We start from the raw sequence: 19,392 nt of genomic DNA, 5'->3' as shown, positions 1-19,392 counted from the left end.
ATTAATATTGTAATTGATGGAGATTTTTCATTGCCTGCCCAACATTACAGTTGGCAGGTGGGCGAATCGTCCAGACGGCATTTGCCTTTTTGAAGAAGCCTCATCCAAGGGAGGGATGAGGTTTCTGGTATTAATGATAAAAAATAAAAATGTTTGGACAGAATTTTCATAATCCATATGTGTAGAAGCTCACCGCCACCTTCTCAAAAGGCAACTAGTGATGGGCAATAAACGCTGGCCCAGCCAGCGGAGCCCACATCCTGTGAATGAATAAAGAAAAGAAATAAAGGGACTGATTCTGAGATGCGGACATTTTTTTCAGCATTTTAAAACTTTTTTTTTTATTATTGCTTTTGGATTCTTCAGCTCCCTGAGGCAGCTCTCTGCCTTCATGAAGCTTTCATTCCGCGGTCCCCTGCACCGACTTCAGCGTTTGCCCTCCTCAAACTCCCACCCCAGCAGTGCTGAGCATTTCAGCACGCCTTTCACACTGGCTGGCTGTTAATTGGCCAGCCAGCACGAAATCACTGTTGGGGCCCGAATGCAGTCGACAGCCACTCCCGGACCCGTTGATCGTGGACACCCGCCAAACAAAAAAATCCTGCCTATTATTTACCACTATAATTGATGCAGCTCTTTAGATGCCATTAAAGAGTCCAAACATAAAATTATGCATGACAATTTGAGAAGCTTTTAATTTCAATACTCAGCTGAGCAGTTATTGATGTTAGATATGAAATATTACTATTCATGCTATGAACACTCAACCTGAACTGTACCGTAATGGTATAAATGATTTCCACATCTTGCTATTTCAAAAATATATTTTGCAGCAGATAGATCAACAACCACCTTTTTCTTTTGCATTCATGGCATACAGCATTTACAGATGTGAATTTTTACTGCTGAACACAAATGATTTTGTATGGGCTTGTCTAACTCAATAAAGACATCAGCAAAAGTTCAAGACAAGAAAAAGTTACAATTTGTGCCAAAAAAACTTCATGAATTATAGAAAATTGCTGTTTCGGTTGATTAAGCTTAGAATTTCAAGTTTACATACAGAAGTGATTTCAGGCTTCATAACAGACCACATTGAGCATTAAAATTCTACAGTTTAGCATGTAAAGTTCACGACTGAACTACGTTGAACCTGGCTTAAGGGTGAGGTATTAGTGGAACGATATGCTAAATAGTCAATACCTTCAGAGAACATAAGGGAAGGGGAAAATTGGCAGAAAAAGAGGAAAACCAATCATGCATTCAGCTACACATTTAGCGATAGTTATATCCAACAAAATAAATCTTCGGAATGATGATTTTTTCCGTGCTGTACGCACAGGCAAAATATTTCTTCAGAGAGGAAAAATTAATAGTGTCATGTCAAACAATGGCACCCTAACCTCTGTTGATCAATGAAATTGAAAACACCTCTTTTTATCAAAATCTCAGAACAGATTTAGGCATATCCATGCAAGTGTTAAAAACAAGGACCCAGAATCCATGGCAATGCTGATATTGGCAATGAGTGCCATATGTTAAACCATCGTGCTCCCTGAATTTACACCACAATTTTCTGGCAAGCTTAAATCCAGTGAGCAAGTTGGAAGAGGTGCAACCAATATCCGATACAGACCCATGGAGCTGGGGATTGTGCCCGCTTTTGTGAATAAGTTCTAAAGAAAGTGGCATTGTCTCCATGAAATGTAGCAAGTTGCTGTTGTTGGCATTCCTACTACTGATAAAAGTTAATTTTCAAAATCTCCATACATTGCCAACATTTAATCACAATTCCAAATGCTCCAGAAATATTTCAAACTGAGCAAAACCATTAAGTGTCCGCAGTTAACTTCAGTTTCTAATAGCAACTGATGGGTTATTTTAAATCTTGCCTATGCTATTATTTATCAATTTTAAATACATGTAGAGTTACCATTTATAGTTCATAAGGGGTAATTCCCCTGGGAGGGCATTGCCTGAAAAAGGCTTATGCAATCTGCCCAGAAAAACTAAACAATCAATCATGCTGCTAGTACTTATGCTCAAACATTAAACTTTTAGCAGAGATTTTTTTTCCTTTCTGGCACTAGCCCCTGTACCTGCAAGAGATTTTAATTACAACTTCAATCTTTCAGTAGATAATTTACTAATCAGTATAATGTACCCTTTGCAAAAGGCACAAGACCTTTAACATAGCTGGCCAGATGCAAGCTTTGTACTTATATGTACAATCTGACAATCTTTATTTTTGAGTCAGTCCTTACCCGTGCTTCTGAATCAACCACTCCCACTCCCAGTCCATCCACTTTTCCTAGATTGTCGTAATCCAAGATGTGAAACTGGGTCAACTGTATGATCAGAACACTGTGCCCTTTACCCTTTCTATAGGTGTTCTGCCAGAGAGCTTAAGTCATGCTTCAACAGCTCCCTGTTGGATGACCAGATTCTTGTTTCACGTTACAAATCAAATTGCCATGTTCTTGGAGAATAACCACAAGAAGGGACATAAGCCAACTCTCCTATGAGAAGTAGCCAAGATAGTTATTAGAGGCAATATTACATCTCCAGAAAGAAATTGAAAGCCTTGGCCTCCTAAAAAACTCTGGAGGAAAAGACTAAAACAGCTGGAGTCATCAAGAGTTCATATTACTGAATTACAGACTCAGATGAAGTGGATGCTCTCCTTACCATACAGGGTATCCATTCAGTTCACAATATTAATTATTACGAGCACATAGACAAGGCAAATACTTTCTGGCACATGTATTATGTAAAAAAATCCTAGTTGGGCTACTTTCCCTGATGCACTGTTAGGATGATCAAGCTACTACTGAATCCAAGGCAATCTCTCTGGAATTTTAGTAATTCAATTTTGATCTAGGTTAATCTATATCAGGTGTTGCAATAGTCATAAATTATTATTTTTAAGTATTTTGAAAGATGACAACTGATATTTGTTGAATACTCCTTTTTTACTGGACGTAAAGCAGACAGGGAAAGCCCCAGATCCAGAAATATTTCCCATGGTTTATGGTAAGTATTTGCTCCTGAACTGGCTGAGGTACTTGTAAGTAGTGATCCAAAATAGCAGGACTAGTAATATTTGACCTTAAGTGGCGTTGCAATAGGGGCACCATCAAATTCAAGAAGGTTGGTCAGTCAGGATCTCCCCTTTTACAATCATGTTAAATGCAGTTTTCATGTAGGTTACCCCCAAGTTCATTCCTAATGATTAATTCTAATTCTAATTATTTGTTAGGAGTTTGAAAGACGTTGTAAAAGAAAATGACAGATGCACACTAAAGAATTAGCTTTGGAAAAATGCCGAAGGATCAGAGACACAACAGTCAGAAAAAGAGAGACTCACTTTAAAAAAAAATTCAAGACCCTGCAGTTTAGATGGTTACTCAAACAAATCCTGAAGTTGCTATCAGCAAGTCTACGCTCCTCCATGGGGTGTGGTGTAGAGACTAACAAACACTGCTATCTTCCGTACAATCTTGAATCAACGAGAGCTTCAACTCTAACTTTATTAGTCTAATTCTGAAAAACCCTGGAAAAAGTTAGTAAGTTGATTGAAGCATAACTGGATTTTTAAGCGGCAAACCAACTTCATAATTACTGGCCCTGAAAAGCTGATTTTATATTTATGGAATGTCAAACCATGATTAAAAATTCCACACACCTTCAAAAAAGAAAACTTTAAGTCACATTTATTTTTCTACCTTAAAATTAAACGAAAAATTGAAGATTTTAAGTGCTTTTAGTTTCCTGGCTTGCTTTGTGTGAATGCTTCAAATTTGATTGGCTGCCTACCTGCTGACATCACTGCTGCTGCACACCAAGATTTGGTGCCAGATTCAAACTGCTATGGAGAAAAAATGGAAATGCCCACTTCCACAGAAATCACTAGGTCTTTGTGTGCAACTTTGCTCGAGAGCAGGGGCAAACACTTGCTTCACCGCTGACCGCAAAAATTCAGGCAATTGAAGCATTTAAAGGTATGCAGTGTAGCAACATTTTCTTTTGTTCATTTATGGGATGTGGGCATCACTGGCCATCCCTAACTGCCCTTGAGAAGGTTGTGGTGAGCTGCTTTCTTGAACCACTGCAGTCCGTGTGTTTTCTTAATTGGAAGTTATTTCTGGTTAGTCATTATGGGCGGAATCTTGTGGCAGTGACGGGGCTCTCTGCCGCCAGCTTGAGAGTTGATTAAACCCCCACTTCACCTCTTTTTGGGAAGATTCACCACACCTCGTGCCACTCAGGCACTTGACAGGCCAACAGTGGGTCTTCCCTAAGATCAAGGACCCCAGGGGCAGAAGTCCCACCCGCCAAGCACTGCTGGCAGCCCCTCTATACGCTGGGGAAGCAGTGGCTGCTGCTAGTACCACATCTGCCCGATCCTTCGAATTGAGAGGGGACCCAGGCACAGATGAGTGATGGTCGGAAAGGTGGGAGTTGCCAAGATGGTGGTCGTAAGGGAGGTGTCGACAGTAAGAGAGTGGGGGGGTGGGGGTCTCTCTCACCCCCTTCCTGATGCCAGGTCCCTCGATTAGGCACTGTACCTTTGAACAAAGGACATCCGCTGCCCCCAGAACACACCAAGGTTTGCTTGCATTGCTCCCTGCATGGTGAGCACCCCACCCACTGCTGAATTAATACCAAAGGTGATGGGGTGGGGCCCTTAAGTGGGCATTAATTGCCTCAAGGGCCTCAACTGGAAGCAGGGCGGGGGAGGGTGGGGTGGGGGGGGGGGGGGGGGGGGGGGGGGCAATGCTTTCTTTAATTCAAATTACTGGGCAATCGTTTTCTTTCAAGCATGGAGTTGAAAGCACTCGCTCAAGGCACCGAAATTAAGTTAAGAGTAATGGGCCAAAACACATTTCAAGTTTTATGTATTTTGATTGCACTTGAGTGTGGTGACAAACTTCAGAAGACACTGCCTCACATAATTGGGAGAAGGGCTTTGGAAATATATGGTCCAACAGGTGGTCACCCAACAGGTACATACAAAATAGGGGATTTAAACATTAGAAACAGAATATCACCCATTGAAAGGTTAAAAACAGAATATCATCCATTGAAACAAAAGCAGAAGTAAGGGAATGCTGAATACCATAATGGCTTAATTCCCCAAGTGCTTAAATGGGGCTGCAGAACAGAAGAATCCGAGGGGTCCAGTTACATCAAAAAGTGATGCAGGTGAATCAGGTCACTAAGAAAGCAAAGGGCTGGGGTTCATTTCAGAGGCATAGAACTGAAAAGCAGAGAAATTACATTAAACTTGTATAGAAACCTTGGTTAGACCACACTTGTGAACAGTTCTGGTCTCCACATTATAAAAATTATATGGAAACAGTGGTAAAGGTGCAAATAGGATTTACTGGATGTCTTGGTAGAAGATTTTTAAGACTATGAAAGGGTTTGATAGCTTAGGTGTAGAGATTCCACTTGCAGGGAGACAAGAACTAGGGGCCATTAATGTAAGATAATTACTATTGGATTTACTGGTGATTAAGGAGAAACTTCTTCACCCAGAGTGGTTAGAATGTGGAAGTCACTGCCACATGGAGTAGTTGAGGCGCTTGCCATAGTTGTATTTAAGGGATATAAAAACAGAAATTGTTGGAAAAACTCCAAAGAGTCAAATTGGACTCAAAACATTAACTCTTGTTTCTCTCTCCACAGATCCTGCCAGACCTGCTGAGTTTATCCAGTACTTTCTGTTTTTATTTCAGATTTTCAGCATCTGCAGTATTCTGCTTTTATTATTATGTTGCAATTTAGGAAAGTTAGATAAACACAAAGGAAAATGAATAAAAGGATATGTTGATATGGGTTAGATGAAGTGGGGTGAGGGTGGCGCATAAACATCGACAAAAGCCTGTTGGGCCAAGTGGCCTATTTATGTGCTGTAAATACTATGTAAAACTTTGACAAATAAGCTTAACAGTATATAAAACAATTGTTTCATATTTAGATCAAAGCAAATTCCTGGCTCCACGGAAAATTGGCCAGTGAAAGACAGTAGAGGAATATAATGGAAGTGAGACATACATTAGCAAGGGGAGTACTTCTGTAACTGTCAACATAAATCCAAAAGAGCATGTTGCCTCAGATGTATGAAGATAAGGGATGTAAGTGAAAGTAAAAGTGTAGAGGGCAAGAGAGAGAGGAAACCAGGTGAAAGCCATGTCAGATTCAATGGTGTAGGGCAAAACAGAATTTAGGCTCCTGTAAAAGCAATTCCAGGGTTAGGTCATAGACCAAAAAACAGGATCTCAATGTTAGTAATCTCAGGATTACTAATGACACCACACAATACTTCATACAGGAACAACCAGATTGGAGAAGCAAATGAAAGGTGTCTGGAGACACAATAGGGGGAAAGCATTCAGGTTACTGCATTGAGACCAGTCCTAGGATGGAACTCAGCTATACTAACAGGCCAGCCAGAACTGAACAGAACGGAGGTCAATTTCCTCATAGGAAGTTAACCAGAACTTAAAAGAAAGACAGACTTGTGGCAGTCAATTTGTGCACAGCAAACTCTTTCAAACAGCAATGTGACAATGGCCAGATAATCTTTTTGTGTAATCCTGATTGAAGGTTACATAGTAGTCTGGCCATCAGGAATAAACCCCCCTACTCTCCTTGAAATAGTGTCATTTTACCTCTTACATAATTGCGAGGGGGCAGATGGAGCCACGGATCAAAGTTTGCTCCATACAAAGTATATAAAAATAAATGAAATAGGACCATTATAAAGAGACTACAGAAGTCATGACTGAACATCAAAAGGGTTGTTAAAGGATCAAGCAGCCTGAATGAAGGGAAAAAAGTTACCTAATATATTTACTGAGTTAACAAGTAGACAAACCAGGAGTTCTGGCATTCATAGGGCATACTGTGGGTATTATTGACGAATTCGCAGTCATGCCTTTATGCACAAGTTCACACAAATTCTATGGCATCATTTTATCCAGCCCTATGATTCCTCCTTTAGATGTCAATCTGTATTCAAATTGTGCAATCAGAAGACATCTCTTATTCAATTCTTTTACTCACCCATATTGCAAGTTTTGCTTTATTTCCATCAACCGCAATCGTTTTCACTTTAAAGTCAACACCTGCAAAGAAAAAACATACGTGTATAAATTCTTAATCTGCAAACCTTCAGGAGGAATTCTGAAACAACCGCCCAATTTAGATGGCGAATTGGATTCATGATCCATCACCATCTCTTCTGAAATATTTTCCCATCTTTCCAGCCCAAGCATATAAAAATACTGAACAAACTGAACTGAATAGAATCCTGGCATCTTACAGCTCTGGAGGCCATTCAGACCATCATAATTGCCTGAAAGAGATACCAATTAGTCCCATTCCCCTACTCCTTCCCCATAGCCCTACAAATTTTCATTGGTTAAGTAAATTTCCAGAGGTTAGGTTCTGAGGAGTGTCTTAAATGAGGAAAAAGTGGTAGAAAGGCTGAGAGATTTAGGGAGAGAATTCCAGAGGCTACGGTCTCAGCAGCTGAAGGCATGGCACCAATGTTGGAATTATTAAAATTGAGGATGCACAAGAGCCCAGAATTTGAGGCAAAGATCTGAGGATTGTAGGTCTGGAGGGGGTTACAAGGATAGCGAGAAGCAAGGCATGGAGCGATTTAAAATAAGGAAGAAAATTTCAAAGTTGAGGCATTGCTCAACTGGGAGCCACTGCAGGTTAGCAAGCATATTGGTGATGGGTAAATAAAACCTGGTTTGGACACAGGCAAAAGCATTGGAATAATAAAGTCTAGAAGTAACAAAGGGGTGGATGAGGGTCTTAGCAGTTGAGCCAAGGGAGGATTGGGGTCTGATGATATTACAGAGATGAAACAGGCAGGGAAAGGGGTGAAGTTAGTGGCTAGGGAATGGAGTTTGCAGCAGGGATTGAAGACATTGGCTTCTGTCTTCCCAATATAGATATTTAGGAAGAAGTTGCTGAGAAAATTCTCTTGTGCATTTTGTAAATTATTTTAATTATCCACTTCCACAAATAAATCACTTATAAATTCTCTGTTTTCATGTACTCTCACATTTAGAGTTTAGTTTTCTCACATTTCTCAATATGGAATAAGTACCTGCAGCCTACATTTTTCAGGTTGAAGTAGTTTACATCCAAATGATTGAAGTAGATATAAAAGAATGTGCTACCTGCACCCAATTTTCTGAGACCATTTCGTTAAATCTGCACCCTAGGCCTATGATAATAAATGGATACTAGTAATGGGAGCAGAAATTGTGCTTGAAGTTTAGAGATAGGAACAATTAAATAAGAATGTCAAATTAATGGAACAAACTATGAAAAGTTTTGGAACAATGAAAAAAGTAGCTCACCCCATAAGCAGTCTTTGTCATAGCAGAAGGGGCCAAGATGCAACAGGAAAAAATAAACAGAGGAAAGCCAAAGTGCAGCCAAAAGTTTGGTGACGCAGCAGCCCTTGTTTGACAACTGAAGTGGTGGTATTGGTTGTCTTCTGCTTTTCCATAGCAGCATTCCCACAAGCACTGTAGCATATCTGCAAGGCAGTGCAGCCAGGTATTGGCTGTTACTATCACTGAATCTGACCGCCTGTGCTTCATTGTAGATGCCCTTGCAACAGTTGGCGCAGTTCGAGATGCCAGGAGATGGATCTTTTCGCACAGAATAGTGGACCTCTGGAGCAGGCTGTGGTGGGCCCCAATGCACTGAATTTCTTCAAGCAAGAGTTGGCCCAGTTTCCGGCAGGGGGAGGATTAGCTCATATGAAAGGTGGTACTACATAGAATTATCAGGCCAGAATGATCTGATGGACCAGTGCTCTGGACGTGAAGCCTATTTGGAAACATATTGCTATTTTGCTGCGCTCAAGACATCTGGGAAGTCAGAAGCTGGAAATGGAACACCATGGAATTTTTCAACATTAAACATTCCTAATTTAGATAAAGGTTTAAAAAAAGACTACTTAACAAAGCACTTGAACCACAAAATTAGAATAGCATCCAAACTGTACTACTGTAATTTTTTTGCTTACCCTATCAGCAATCTTTATTGTCTGAATGAGATTGACAGTGTTATTCAAAAATAAACCACAAGTACTATGGACTCACGCATACTCTGAAGTGGGATGAGATTGCAGACTTTTTTCACTTATGACTCCTGAAGCCAGAGAGAAATTAATTCCTTCAGTGTGGGTCAAAGTTCCAGCCATGAAAGGATGGGGTTGGCACGGGATCAGTTGTGCTTGAGGTTTGTTGCTTCATTTACCAGTCTTAGTGTGCGGCTGGACTGTTAGTTTCAAGGCAATTCAACAACTCATTTTCAAAGCAGGAGTGGTGCGACTCTATGCTGTAATAACATGCATTTAAAAGTGTTTCACAACAGGAGCTTGACAGAATGGAGGGGGAAGGGTGGAAAATGCATGCCAAGTGAAAGTTGGGAGCAGATGGGAGAGGGTGAGTGAAGATATAATGGTAGGTTTTGAAGATGGTGAGAGATGTAACAAGAAGTATTTGAAAACTGAATTAGAGTGCAGGAGTTTGATGGTAGAGGAAAAACAGTCAGGCAGTAGGATAATACGCTAAAGATCAGATTCAAAAGAGCAGGGTGAAATATGAAACATAAAACCTAGAGGACATTGTTGAGGTTTGCTGACACAAGGACATGGAGGTAATTTTAAGCGATGATTAGGAATTTACAAAGAGTGTTAGGATCCCCCATGAAGAAAGATAACTTTTAAAAAGAGATGGATTTCCCTGTGACCGATGGGAAGAACCAAAGGGCAACATTTCACTTTTTACTGTAAAAAACTAAAATCATTATAGATCAAACATTAATTAACAGGCAACTAATTCATCAAGAAAAGGTACTTTCACAACAAAGACATGTCTTACAAAACCCTTTCAGTGGGTGCCATGTTTCTGGCAGATGTATAGCAATAAAGGAACTGTCCCAAAATCACTCCCAGCTCTTCAGCAGGTTCACTTCTTCCCACCATGCCAGATCGAAACATCCAGCGTCCTTTGACAATCGCTCTACTCAACTGAGTTTTCCTGATCAGATTGCCACCCGCATGGCACACCGTGGTGACACTCCATTACTTGAACCTTCAAGAGCTGTCTGTTCTGTCTCCTTTCTTCTGAACAGAAAGCAAACTCTCACAAACATCCTGTTTGGTTGTTAATACAAAACAGTTCCTTCTGCTCCTCAGCAGCAGATTTTTTGTCTCTCCATGCTTCATACATCAGTTGTCCTTTTTCTGTGAGATACTGTTTAAAGATGTTAAAACTGTCACTTGACACTTCAATGGGTTTCTGTTTGAGTTTCTCTCTCCATGGTAATCAGATGACATGGGCAAGTCTTCGAGCTGAGGAGCTTATCAAGACTTCAGAATGTTGTGTTTCACCTTCATTTAAAGGTGACATTTTAAAACATAACTATCTTTCAAAGTTCAACATTCACAATAAGAGAGCCTAGCAAGATTGACACATTCTGTGGATGTAAGCAATGCTGGCCCATGCCCTCTATATCACTCATTTTAATTGTCCTAACATGGTGGTGGGTCTTCTCCTTGAAGCACAGGATTCCTTGTTGCAATGGCCTTTCCACAGTGGCGTAAGACAGGAAAATTTCTGGATTTTGACCAAATAATAAAAGGAGCTGAATTGGCAAAAGAACCAACAGACAACAGATTTCTATGATCTGGAATCGAGTGTGTGAAAGGGTGGTGGAAGTAGATTCAACAGTAATTTTCAAAAGGGAATTGGATAAATCTTGATAAGGAAACATTTGCAAGGATCTGGGGAAAGAGGGAGGGAGCAAGACTAATTGAATAGCTCATGCCTGCACAGGCACAATGTTCTGAATGGTCTCCTTCTGTGCTTATGATTCCATGATAAGTTTGACAAGTCGAAACAGTTTTTAGTGGACATTTGTCCACATAGCCAAACTAACCATAAATTGAATAATATTTTCCATCAGTGCCAGCAAAGTTCTAAAGATAGCTGGTTCTGGAAATGCACGTAGTAGGGTATTTTTTTCCCTCAGTCTAGCAAATAGTTGGAGCTTTATTCTGCACTCAACCTATTTAGTAGCTGGGAAAGCACAAAACTAATACGGTGTGCCAAAAGTGGAGAGGTATTCCATTTCTCCAGCACCGACTGCAGCTAGATCAGTACAAAGGAACACTAAGCAATTAGAAATAATTATACAATAAAATGGCTAAACCTCAGCAGCAGTCATCTTCATATAAGATAACTTCATTGAAGTTTTGCTAAAAACTTATTTATGTTGGCAACTTCATTAAAGGGCTTTCTCTGTGAGCTCAAATACATTCTGTGAGCACAAGGATTTCAATAGTATTATTCATAAAAACAATCTAATATTGTTAATCTCCTACAGGAGAAACTTACCAATTGTTGCAGCAAGCTCTGGGTCAAAGGTATCATCTGTAAACCGTAGTAGCAAACTGAAAATATTAAAAGAAATGTCAAGTCATGGAACAAAGCTCAAAAGATTTTACAAAGGATTCAAAAGCAAGGTCAACTATCAGAAGCTCATTTCAGCAAAAATGGTCAGTGAAATGAGTAATTTCATTAATATAATTGCTGTGATTTAATATGAAGATTTTCTTTCTTAGTTTAATGAAAACAATAATATAATGGTACTGTTATGGCATTTATTATAAGGGGACTGGAGTATAAGAATAAGAATAAGGAATAAGGAAGTCTTGCTACAATTGTATAGGGCTTTGGTGAAAACAAACTTTGAGAACTCTGTATAGCTTTGGTTTCCATATTTAAAGAAGGATATATTTGCAGTGGAGGCAGTACAATGAAGGTTCACTAGATTGGCTCGCAGGACAAGAGGGTTTTGCTGTGATGAGAGGCTGAGTAAAGTGGGCCTATATTCCCTGGAGTTTAAAAGAATAAGAAGTGATCTCATTAAAACACACAACATTCTGAAGGGGTTTCACAGGATGGACACAGGGGTTAATAAAAGCAAAACACTCCAATGCTGGAGACCTGAAATAAACAAAGTGCTGGAAAACTCTGCAGGTCTGGCAGCATCTGTGGAGAAAGTTAGTTAACATTTCAAGTCCAATATGAATCTTCTTCAGAATTGAAGAGAGGCAGGAATGTGACTGGGTTTTATGCTGTTGAAAAAGAGGGGAGGGGGAGGTGAAGGAAAAGAGGTCAGGGACAGGTTAGAGGGGTGCGGGAGATTAAATGGCAAAGTTGTCATGGAACCAAAGGCAAAAGGAGCAGTAATGATAGTGTTGAAGAAACAAAAAATTGCAGCAGAGTAGGTGTTAATAGCAGAACAAAGGTCAGTGCTGCCAGAAAGCAAAAACATGACAAGATACAGATTGGCACTTGGGGAGAAAAAAAAATTAAAAATGGAAGACAGAGCAAATGGTTTGAAGTTGTTGAACTGTGTTGAATCCAGAAGGCTGTTAAGTGCCTAACCAGAAGAGGAGCTGCTGTTCCTCCTCACACTAGACACAGGGGCTGTTCCCCCTGGCTGGGGAATCTTGAACGCAGGGGCAAAGTCTCAGGATAAGAAGATGATCATTGACGAGAAATATTTTCACTCAAAGAGTTGGCAATCTTTGGAATTCTCTACCCCAGAGAGTTGTGGATACTCCATCATTAAGTATATTCAAGATCAAGATGGACAGATTTTTTGCTCTCTCAGGGGATATGGGGAGAAAACAGGAGAGTGGAGTTGAGGTAGAAGATCAGCTATTATCATGTTGAATGGTGGAGCAGGCCCAAGGGGCCTTATGGTTTACTCCTGTTCCTATTTCTTATGTAAAACAAGATATCTTCCATCTGACAATCTGTGGGTGGTACATACAGTTTAGTAAGCAGCATTGAAAAAGGATTGACAATGTATTACAAATGGTAGCCTAACCAATGATGTGACTTTTGCACATACTTGTTCTCTGTAACTTAAGTCATAATTACGTGCATATATAAAGGTATTAAACTACCCAATTAAGTTTGGAGCTCCAAAAAGGCTTGGAGATTCCAGGTACATAGATCATTAAAATATCATGAACATGTACAGGAAATAATCCAAAGACTAATGGCCTTTATATCTAAAAAACTAGAGGGTAGAAGCTATGCTTCAGCTATACAAATCCTAGGAGTACTGCTAGCAGTTCTGGATACCACAGATTGGCCTTGGAGGGAGTGCAGCATAGAGTTACCAGAATGATACCTGCACTCCAAGATTATGCAAAGTCAGGTTGTATTCCCTGGAATTTAGATGGTTAAAAAGTGATTTGATTGAAGGTTTCAAGATATTAAGAGGAACAGATAGGGTGAAGATTGTGAAGACTAAGACTGGGGCTTAGTCTGAAAATTACAGCAGGACCTTGCAGCAAGTTAGGAAGTGGTAGAAGTTGATCCTAGATAATTTTAAATCAGAGTAGCAGGTTGTTTTGTTAACTAAAGATTTAAGGGTTATGGGGCAAATGCGGGCACAGGGAATTAGGTCACAGATCAGCCATGATCTCACTGAAAGGCAGAACAGGCTCACAAGACTAAATAGCTTATGTTCCCAAGTGCAGATTCAAGCCTCATTAAAAATATTGGAAAGGAATTGAATAAAAGTCACTTAAGTAGAAAAATTTCAACCTCCCAAGATTCTGAAGATAAAAATGATTGATGCAAATTGATGAACTTCTAAAGGTTTATATTACTGTTACATTTAACGTTTCTACCTTCTCTTTTCTGGACTGGACTCATGTTTCCCTCCACCTACCCCACCACATCCCAACAATCTGCAATGTTAGGACATCTACATCACACAGACCATTGAACCCTCGGCAGTGTAGCCATTCCCAACTTCCTTAAGTCTCTCCTCCTACCATACATGCTTAATCATTAATAGCAGTCCAGCTTGTCGGCTGTTGAATCCTCCAAAACTAGAATGCCCACTGTAATACAGTGACCACACTATTCCAGGTGGAGTTAATTCATTGCCTTATTTCAGGATCATCCCTCAGGCCTGTGTAAATGGTCCTTACATGTGCACATATCGATGTTGGAGCAGCAGAGATGGAAAATACCAACAACTGATTCCCTGGGAGAGTAAATGAGCTCTTCTGTGGCAACAACTTTCCAATGGTTAATTCCTAATATTTTAGATCTCAGGACTTCAGGCCCTAAGAGACATTTTTGGAGGGCATTTTTTGATCTGACTTTCATACAGACCGAGGGCAATTATTTATCTTTTGTGACCATTTTCATTCATTTGTGTTATTGTTGCATTAAACCTTTAATATATGTGGAACAAAAACATCCACTAAAAAAAAATCAACTCCATCTCACCACCACCTCCTTTGACCCTAGTTTTGCAACCCTAGCATGATGCATTATCAATAATATCACAAGAGGTGAAATAGGCCATTTGGCAAATCGAGCCCGCTCTGCCGTTCAATAAGATCATGGTTGATCTGATTGTGGCCTTAAATCCACTTTCCTACCTGTCCCCCATAACTCTCAACTCCCATGTAGATCAAAAATCTGTCTAACTCAGCCTTGAATATATTTGATGACCCAGCCCCCATTGCTCACTAGGGAAGAGAATTCTAAGGGCTAAATGTTGAAGTGAAAAACATTCCCCTAATCCCAGTCTTAAATGAGAGGCCTACTTTTAAACTGTACCTCCTAGTTCTAGATTCCCCCATGAGCGGAAACATCCTGTCAGGATCTAGCCTGTCAAGCCCCCTCAGAATCTTATATGTTTCAATAAACTCATCTCTCATTCTTTTAAACTCCAATAAACAAAGGCCCAACCTGCTCAAACTTTCCTCAAAACAACCCCTTCGTTCCAGGAATCCATCTAATGAACCTTCTCTGAAATGCTACTAATGGAAGTATATCCAAACTTAAGTAAGGAGACCAAAACTGTACACAGTATCCTAGGTGCATTCTCACCAATGTGCTGTACAGCTGTAGCAAGGCTTCCTTACTTTCATACTCCATCTCCTTTGCAGTAGAGGCCAGCATTCAATTTGCCTTCCTAATTACTTGCTGTCTGCCTGCTAATTTTTTGTGATTCACGTATATACTCTAATTCCTCTGTACTGTAGCATGCTGCAGTCTATTTAAATAATATTCTACCTTTTATTCTTCCTGCCAAATTTGATAACCTCACATTCTCCCACATTATACTCCATCTGCCAAATTTTTGCCTACTCATTTAATCCATATCCCTTTGCAGACTCTTTGTATCCTCCTCACAACTTGCTTTTCTACCTATACAATCAGCAGCAAATTTGGCTACAAATCAGTCTGTCCCTTCAGCTAAATCATTAATATAGATTGTAAACAGTTGAGGGCCCAGCACTGATCCCTGAAGCACTCCATTAGTTTGCCAACCTGAAAATAATCAATTTATCCCAACTTTGTTTCGTGTTTGTTAGCTAGTTCTCTACCTATGCTAATCTTTAAACCCCAACACCATGAGCTATCTTGTGCAGTAATCTTTTATGTGGCACCTTACTGAATGCCTTTTGGCTCCCCTTTATCCACCCTGCATGTTACATCTCAAAGAACTAAAACTTGTCAAACATGATTTCGCCTTCACAAAACTATGTTGACTCTGCCAGATTGCATTATGATTTTCTGAATGTCCTGCTACTACCTCCTTAATAATTGATTCTAGCATTTTCCCAATGACAGATATTAAGCCATTAGGCTAAATGGCCTATAGGTTCCTGCTTTCTTTCTCCCTCCTTTCTTTAATAGTGGTGTTACATTTGTGATTTTCCAGCCTGCTGGGACCTTTCTGGAATCTAGGGAATTTTGGAAGATTACAACCAATGCATCCATTATCTCTGCAACTAATTCTTTTAAGACCCTAGGATGCAGGCCATCAGTCTAAGGGACTTGTCAGCTTTTAGTCCCATTAGTTTTCCTAGTACGTTTTCTCTAGTGGTCGTGATTGCTTTAAGGTTGTCCCTCCCTTTTGCCCTTTGCTTTTCTACTAATCTTGAGATTTTTTTTGTGGCTTCTACTATGAAAACAGATACAAAATACTTGTTCATTTCATTGTTTCCCATCATCAATTCCGCAGTTTCATTCTCCAGTGGACCAATGCACACTTCAGATATTTTTTTTTTATATATAATGGGATCTTTAAACTAAAAACTGAATTTAGAAAATTTTATTTTCTTCTTCCATAATGTTACTTCACAAGTCACTAAGTCCAAAAATAGCAGTAGATCCATGTGGTTGGCAAATTCTTCAAGTTAGCTAGTGTAAGCAGCAAACAGCACCAGACCAAAATTAGTGATATACAAAATTATGTTCTGCAATAGAATATACGTTCAATAGCTCAAAAGAATTGGTACACAGTAACTTTGTGTAAAGAGAAATTATCACCTGACATGAGCTATTGCTCTACTAGAGCAAGTTGTGAATGCAGGCAGCAACACAAATGTATGCAAAAGACATGAGGAGATGCACTTGATTATCATTTGGCAGTTATTGTTTGTGCCTCTATAAAATGGGGCCTTTATGGCTCAAGTGATTCCAAATGATGAATTAAACATCCGAATTGACAGGCAAAGAGTGTAAAACATCCTTACAAATAAAATGTTTCTTTCTTTCAACTGCATATTTGAAATGCCAGGTCTGTTATTGTTTGTGCTCTGCAGAATTAATTAGATCCTACATACCGAAAGGAAAAGACTATGGATGCTGGAAATCTGAAATAACAAAACGATGGTAAAACTCAGCAGGTCTGGCAGCATCTGTGGACAGAGAAACAGAGTTAACATTTAACATTTCGAGTTCGTATGACTCTTCAGACTCAGAGTCATAAGTACTCAAAACGTTAACATTCTTTCTCTCTCCACAGATGGTGCCAGACCTGCTGAGTTTTGCCAGCATTTTCTGTTTTTATTTTACATATCATATAAGAGATTTAATTATCAGTGCAATAGTTTGTGATTGTACATCAATGGGGCAAAGCATCTGCATTAAATTACAATTCAGTGACCTGAAAGGCAACAATTAAACAAATAAAATCTACATCAAAATTCTTAAGCACACCTCTATAAACATTCAAAGCATGGTGATCCTACCACATGCTCAATGTAGGAATAAAAACCCAAATAGTTCACCTGGACAGTTCAAAATAAGACCATAATAAACTTTACTCTTGATTACTGGATAACCCCGCCCCCTGAAGTCAGTGCAGTGTCATTCGTTGAAGCAGCTCTCCACCCAGCCACCCTCAGTGTATTAGGTAACCATCACTCCTCCCCAGTTCAATATGGATTTAGGATTAGGGCAGATTAAGATTAGGGGTTAGGGTTATTAGCGCTGCTGTTTACGTAGCTAGAATTGGAGACGAGTTAAGTGTAGGGGTTTGGAGATATAGGGGCTGTTAGGGTTTGGTAGATTAAGATGGAGGTTATTAGGGTTAGGGAGTTAAATGTACAGGTTTGAAGATATAGGAATTGTCAGCACTGTTAAAGTTAGATATTAATATTGGGATTTAAGATTGGAATAAAGATTAAGGGGTTAGAATTATTAGGGTTGGATTTAATAGAGTTTTGGAGATATGAGCACTGTCATCGCTGTGCAGTGTGAGCGAAATAAGCCGGTCTCTGCACTGCAAAAACTGTACCGTTGCCATTACTGTTGTTCAAAGAGAAAAAAACAGAAGTGGTGACATTTTCAAACCCATGGGCCAATACAGGATACTGTTGTGCTGCGTCAGGAGGGCCGGGGCCTACATGCAGCGCGGCCCCAGGAAGCGAAGTCCAGGACCTGCCCGCCCGGAGCCAGCAGGAACTCGGTGCTGCCTCACCTGGACTTGCCGACGCCGCTCTCACCGATTATTAAGATCTTCAGGGTGGTCAGGATGTCCTCCTCCATGGCGCTCACACTGCCCCGCGTCGCGAAACCCGCCTCCAAACTGACCTCCCCCGCCCCTTAATTTACGATACCCCCTCCAGACAAACAAAACCTCACAATTTACGACACGATCCACACTTTGCCCGTCCACAACGGGGGGCCGCGCCCCTTATGTAACATGACGTAGCGTTGCTGAACAATGATTGACACACATTCTAACCAATCATATGGTTCTCATCCACAACCCTGATCGACATACACCCACCAGTCCATATATATACCTACCAGTGCACGCACCGATGGTTGGTGACCTGCCTCTCACCCCATGGTCACTCAATAAAAGGATATTTTTGGCTAAAAAAGACCAGACATATTTTGTACTTTAGACAGTAAACAGTTCTCATATCTGTATTTGAATAAAATAAAGCAACTGTGGAGAGAGAAAAACAAAGTTAAAGTTTCGAGTCGGTATGACTAGAAATGTGAAACAAAAATAAAAATAGTTGGAAAAACTCAGCAGGTCTGACAGCATCTGCGGAGAGAAATACAGTTAACGTTTCGAGTCCATATGACTCTTCATCAGAACTGAGGAAATATAGAAATGAAGTGAAATATAAGCTGGTTGGGGGGGTGGGGATGGTGGGACAGGTCGAGCTGGATAGAGGGTCAGTGATCGCTGGAGGCAAAGACGAGATTACCAAAGATGTCATAGACAAAAGGACAAAGAGGTGTTGACAGTGGTGATATTAGCTAAGGAATGTGCTAATGGTGACATTAAGGATAGAAAGCAGGATGAGCAAGTGACAGATAGCCTTAGTGGGGGTGGGGTGAGGGGAAGGGATCGAAATAGGCTAAAAGGTGGAGATGAAACAATGGATGGAAATACATTTAAAAATAATGGAAATAGGTGGGAAAAGAAAAATATATTTTAAAAATTATAAATAAATGGAAAAAGGGGTATCAGAAAGGGGGTGGGGATGGAGGAGAGAGTTCATGATCTGAAGTTGTTGAACTCAATGTTAAGTCCAGCAGGCTGTAAGGTGCCTAATCGGAAGATGAGGTGCTGTTCCTCCAGTTTGCGTTGGGCTTCACTGGAACATTGCAGCAGGCCAGGGGTGGACGTGTGGGCACGAGAGCAGGATGGTGTGTTGAAATGGCAAGTAACCAGAAGGTCTGATTCATGCTTGCGGACAGACCGGAGGTGTTCTGCAAAGTGGTCACCCAGCCTGTGTTTGGTCTCCCCGATACAGAGGAGACCACATTGGGAGCAGCGGATGCAGTAGACCAAACTGAAGGAGGTACAAGGGAAGCGCTGCTTCACCTGAAAGGAGTGTTTGGGCCCTTGGACAGTGAGGAGGGAAAAGGTCAAGGGGCAGGTGTTGCACCTTCTGAGATTGCATGGGAAGGTGCGTGGGAAGGGATTGAGGTGTTGGGAGTGATGGAGGAGTGGACCTGAGGGTCCCAGAGGGAACAGCCCCGATGG

General features: G+C 40.5%; 1 protein-coding gene across 1 annotated transcript in view; it reads right to left on the bottom strand.

Annotated features, from left to right (window-relative positions):
• LOC144673007 (ras-related protein Rab-18) overlaps window positions 1-18,063 on the bottom strand; it is a 36,147-nt gene extending 18,084 nt beyond the window's left edge. Inside the window, exons 1-3 of the mRNA XM_078535006.1 lie at window positions 17,863-18,063; window positions 11,442-11,497; window positions 7,072-7,133 (exon numbers count right to left, since the gene is read on the bottom strand). Coding sequence (XP_078391132.1) covers window positions 7,072-7,133; window positions 11,442-11,497; window positions 17,863-17,930 — 186 coding nt within the window. The 5' untranslated portion in view covers window positions 17,931-18,063. The remainder of the gene's footprint in view (window positions 1-7,071; window positions 7,134-11,441; window positions 11,498-17,862) is intronic.
• Between the last annotated feature and the right edge of the window lie 1,329 nt (window positions 18,064-19,392).

This window comes from Cetorhinus maximus, unplaced genomic scaffold (assembly GCF_964194155.1).
Source record: "Cetorhinus maximus unplaced genomic scaffold, sCetMax3.hap1.1 HAP1_SCAFFOLD_196, whole genome shotgun sequence".
NCBI classification, from domain to species: Eukaryota; Metazoa; Chordata; class Chondrichthyes; order Lamniformes; family Cetorhinidae; genus Cetorhinus; species Cetorhinus maximus.
The sequence above is the reverse complement of the archived record's forward strand: the minus strand, read 5'-3'. Positions and strand labels throughout refer to the sequence as shown.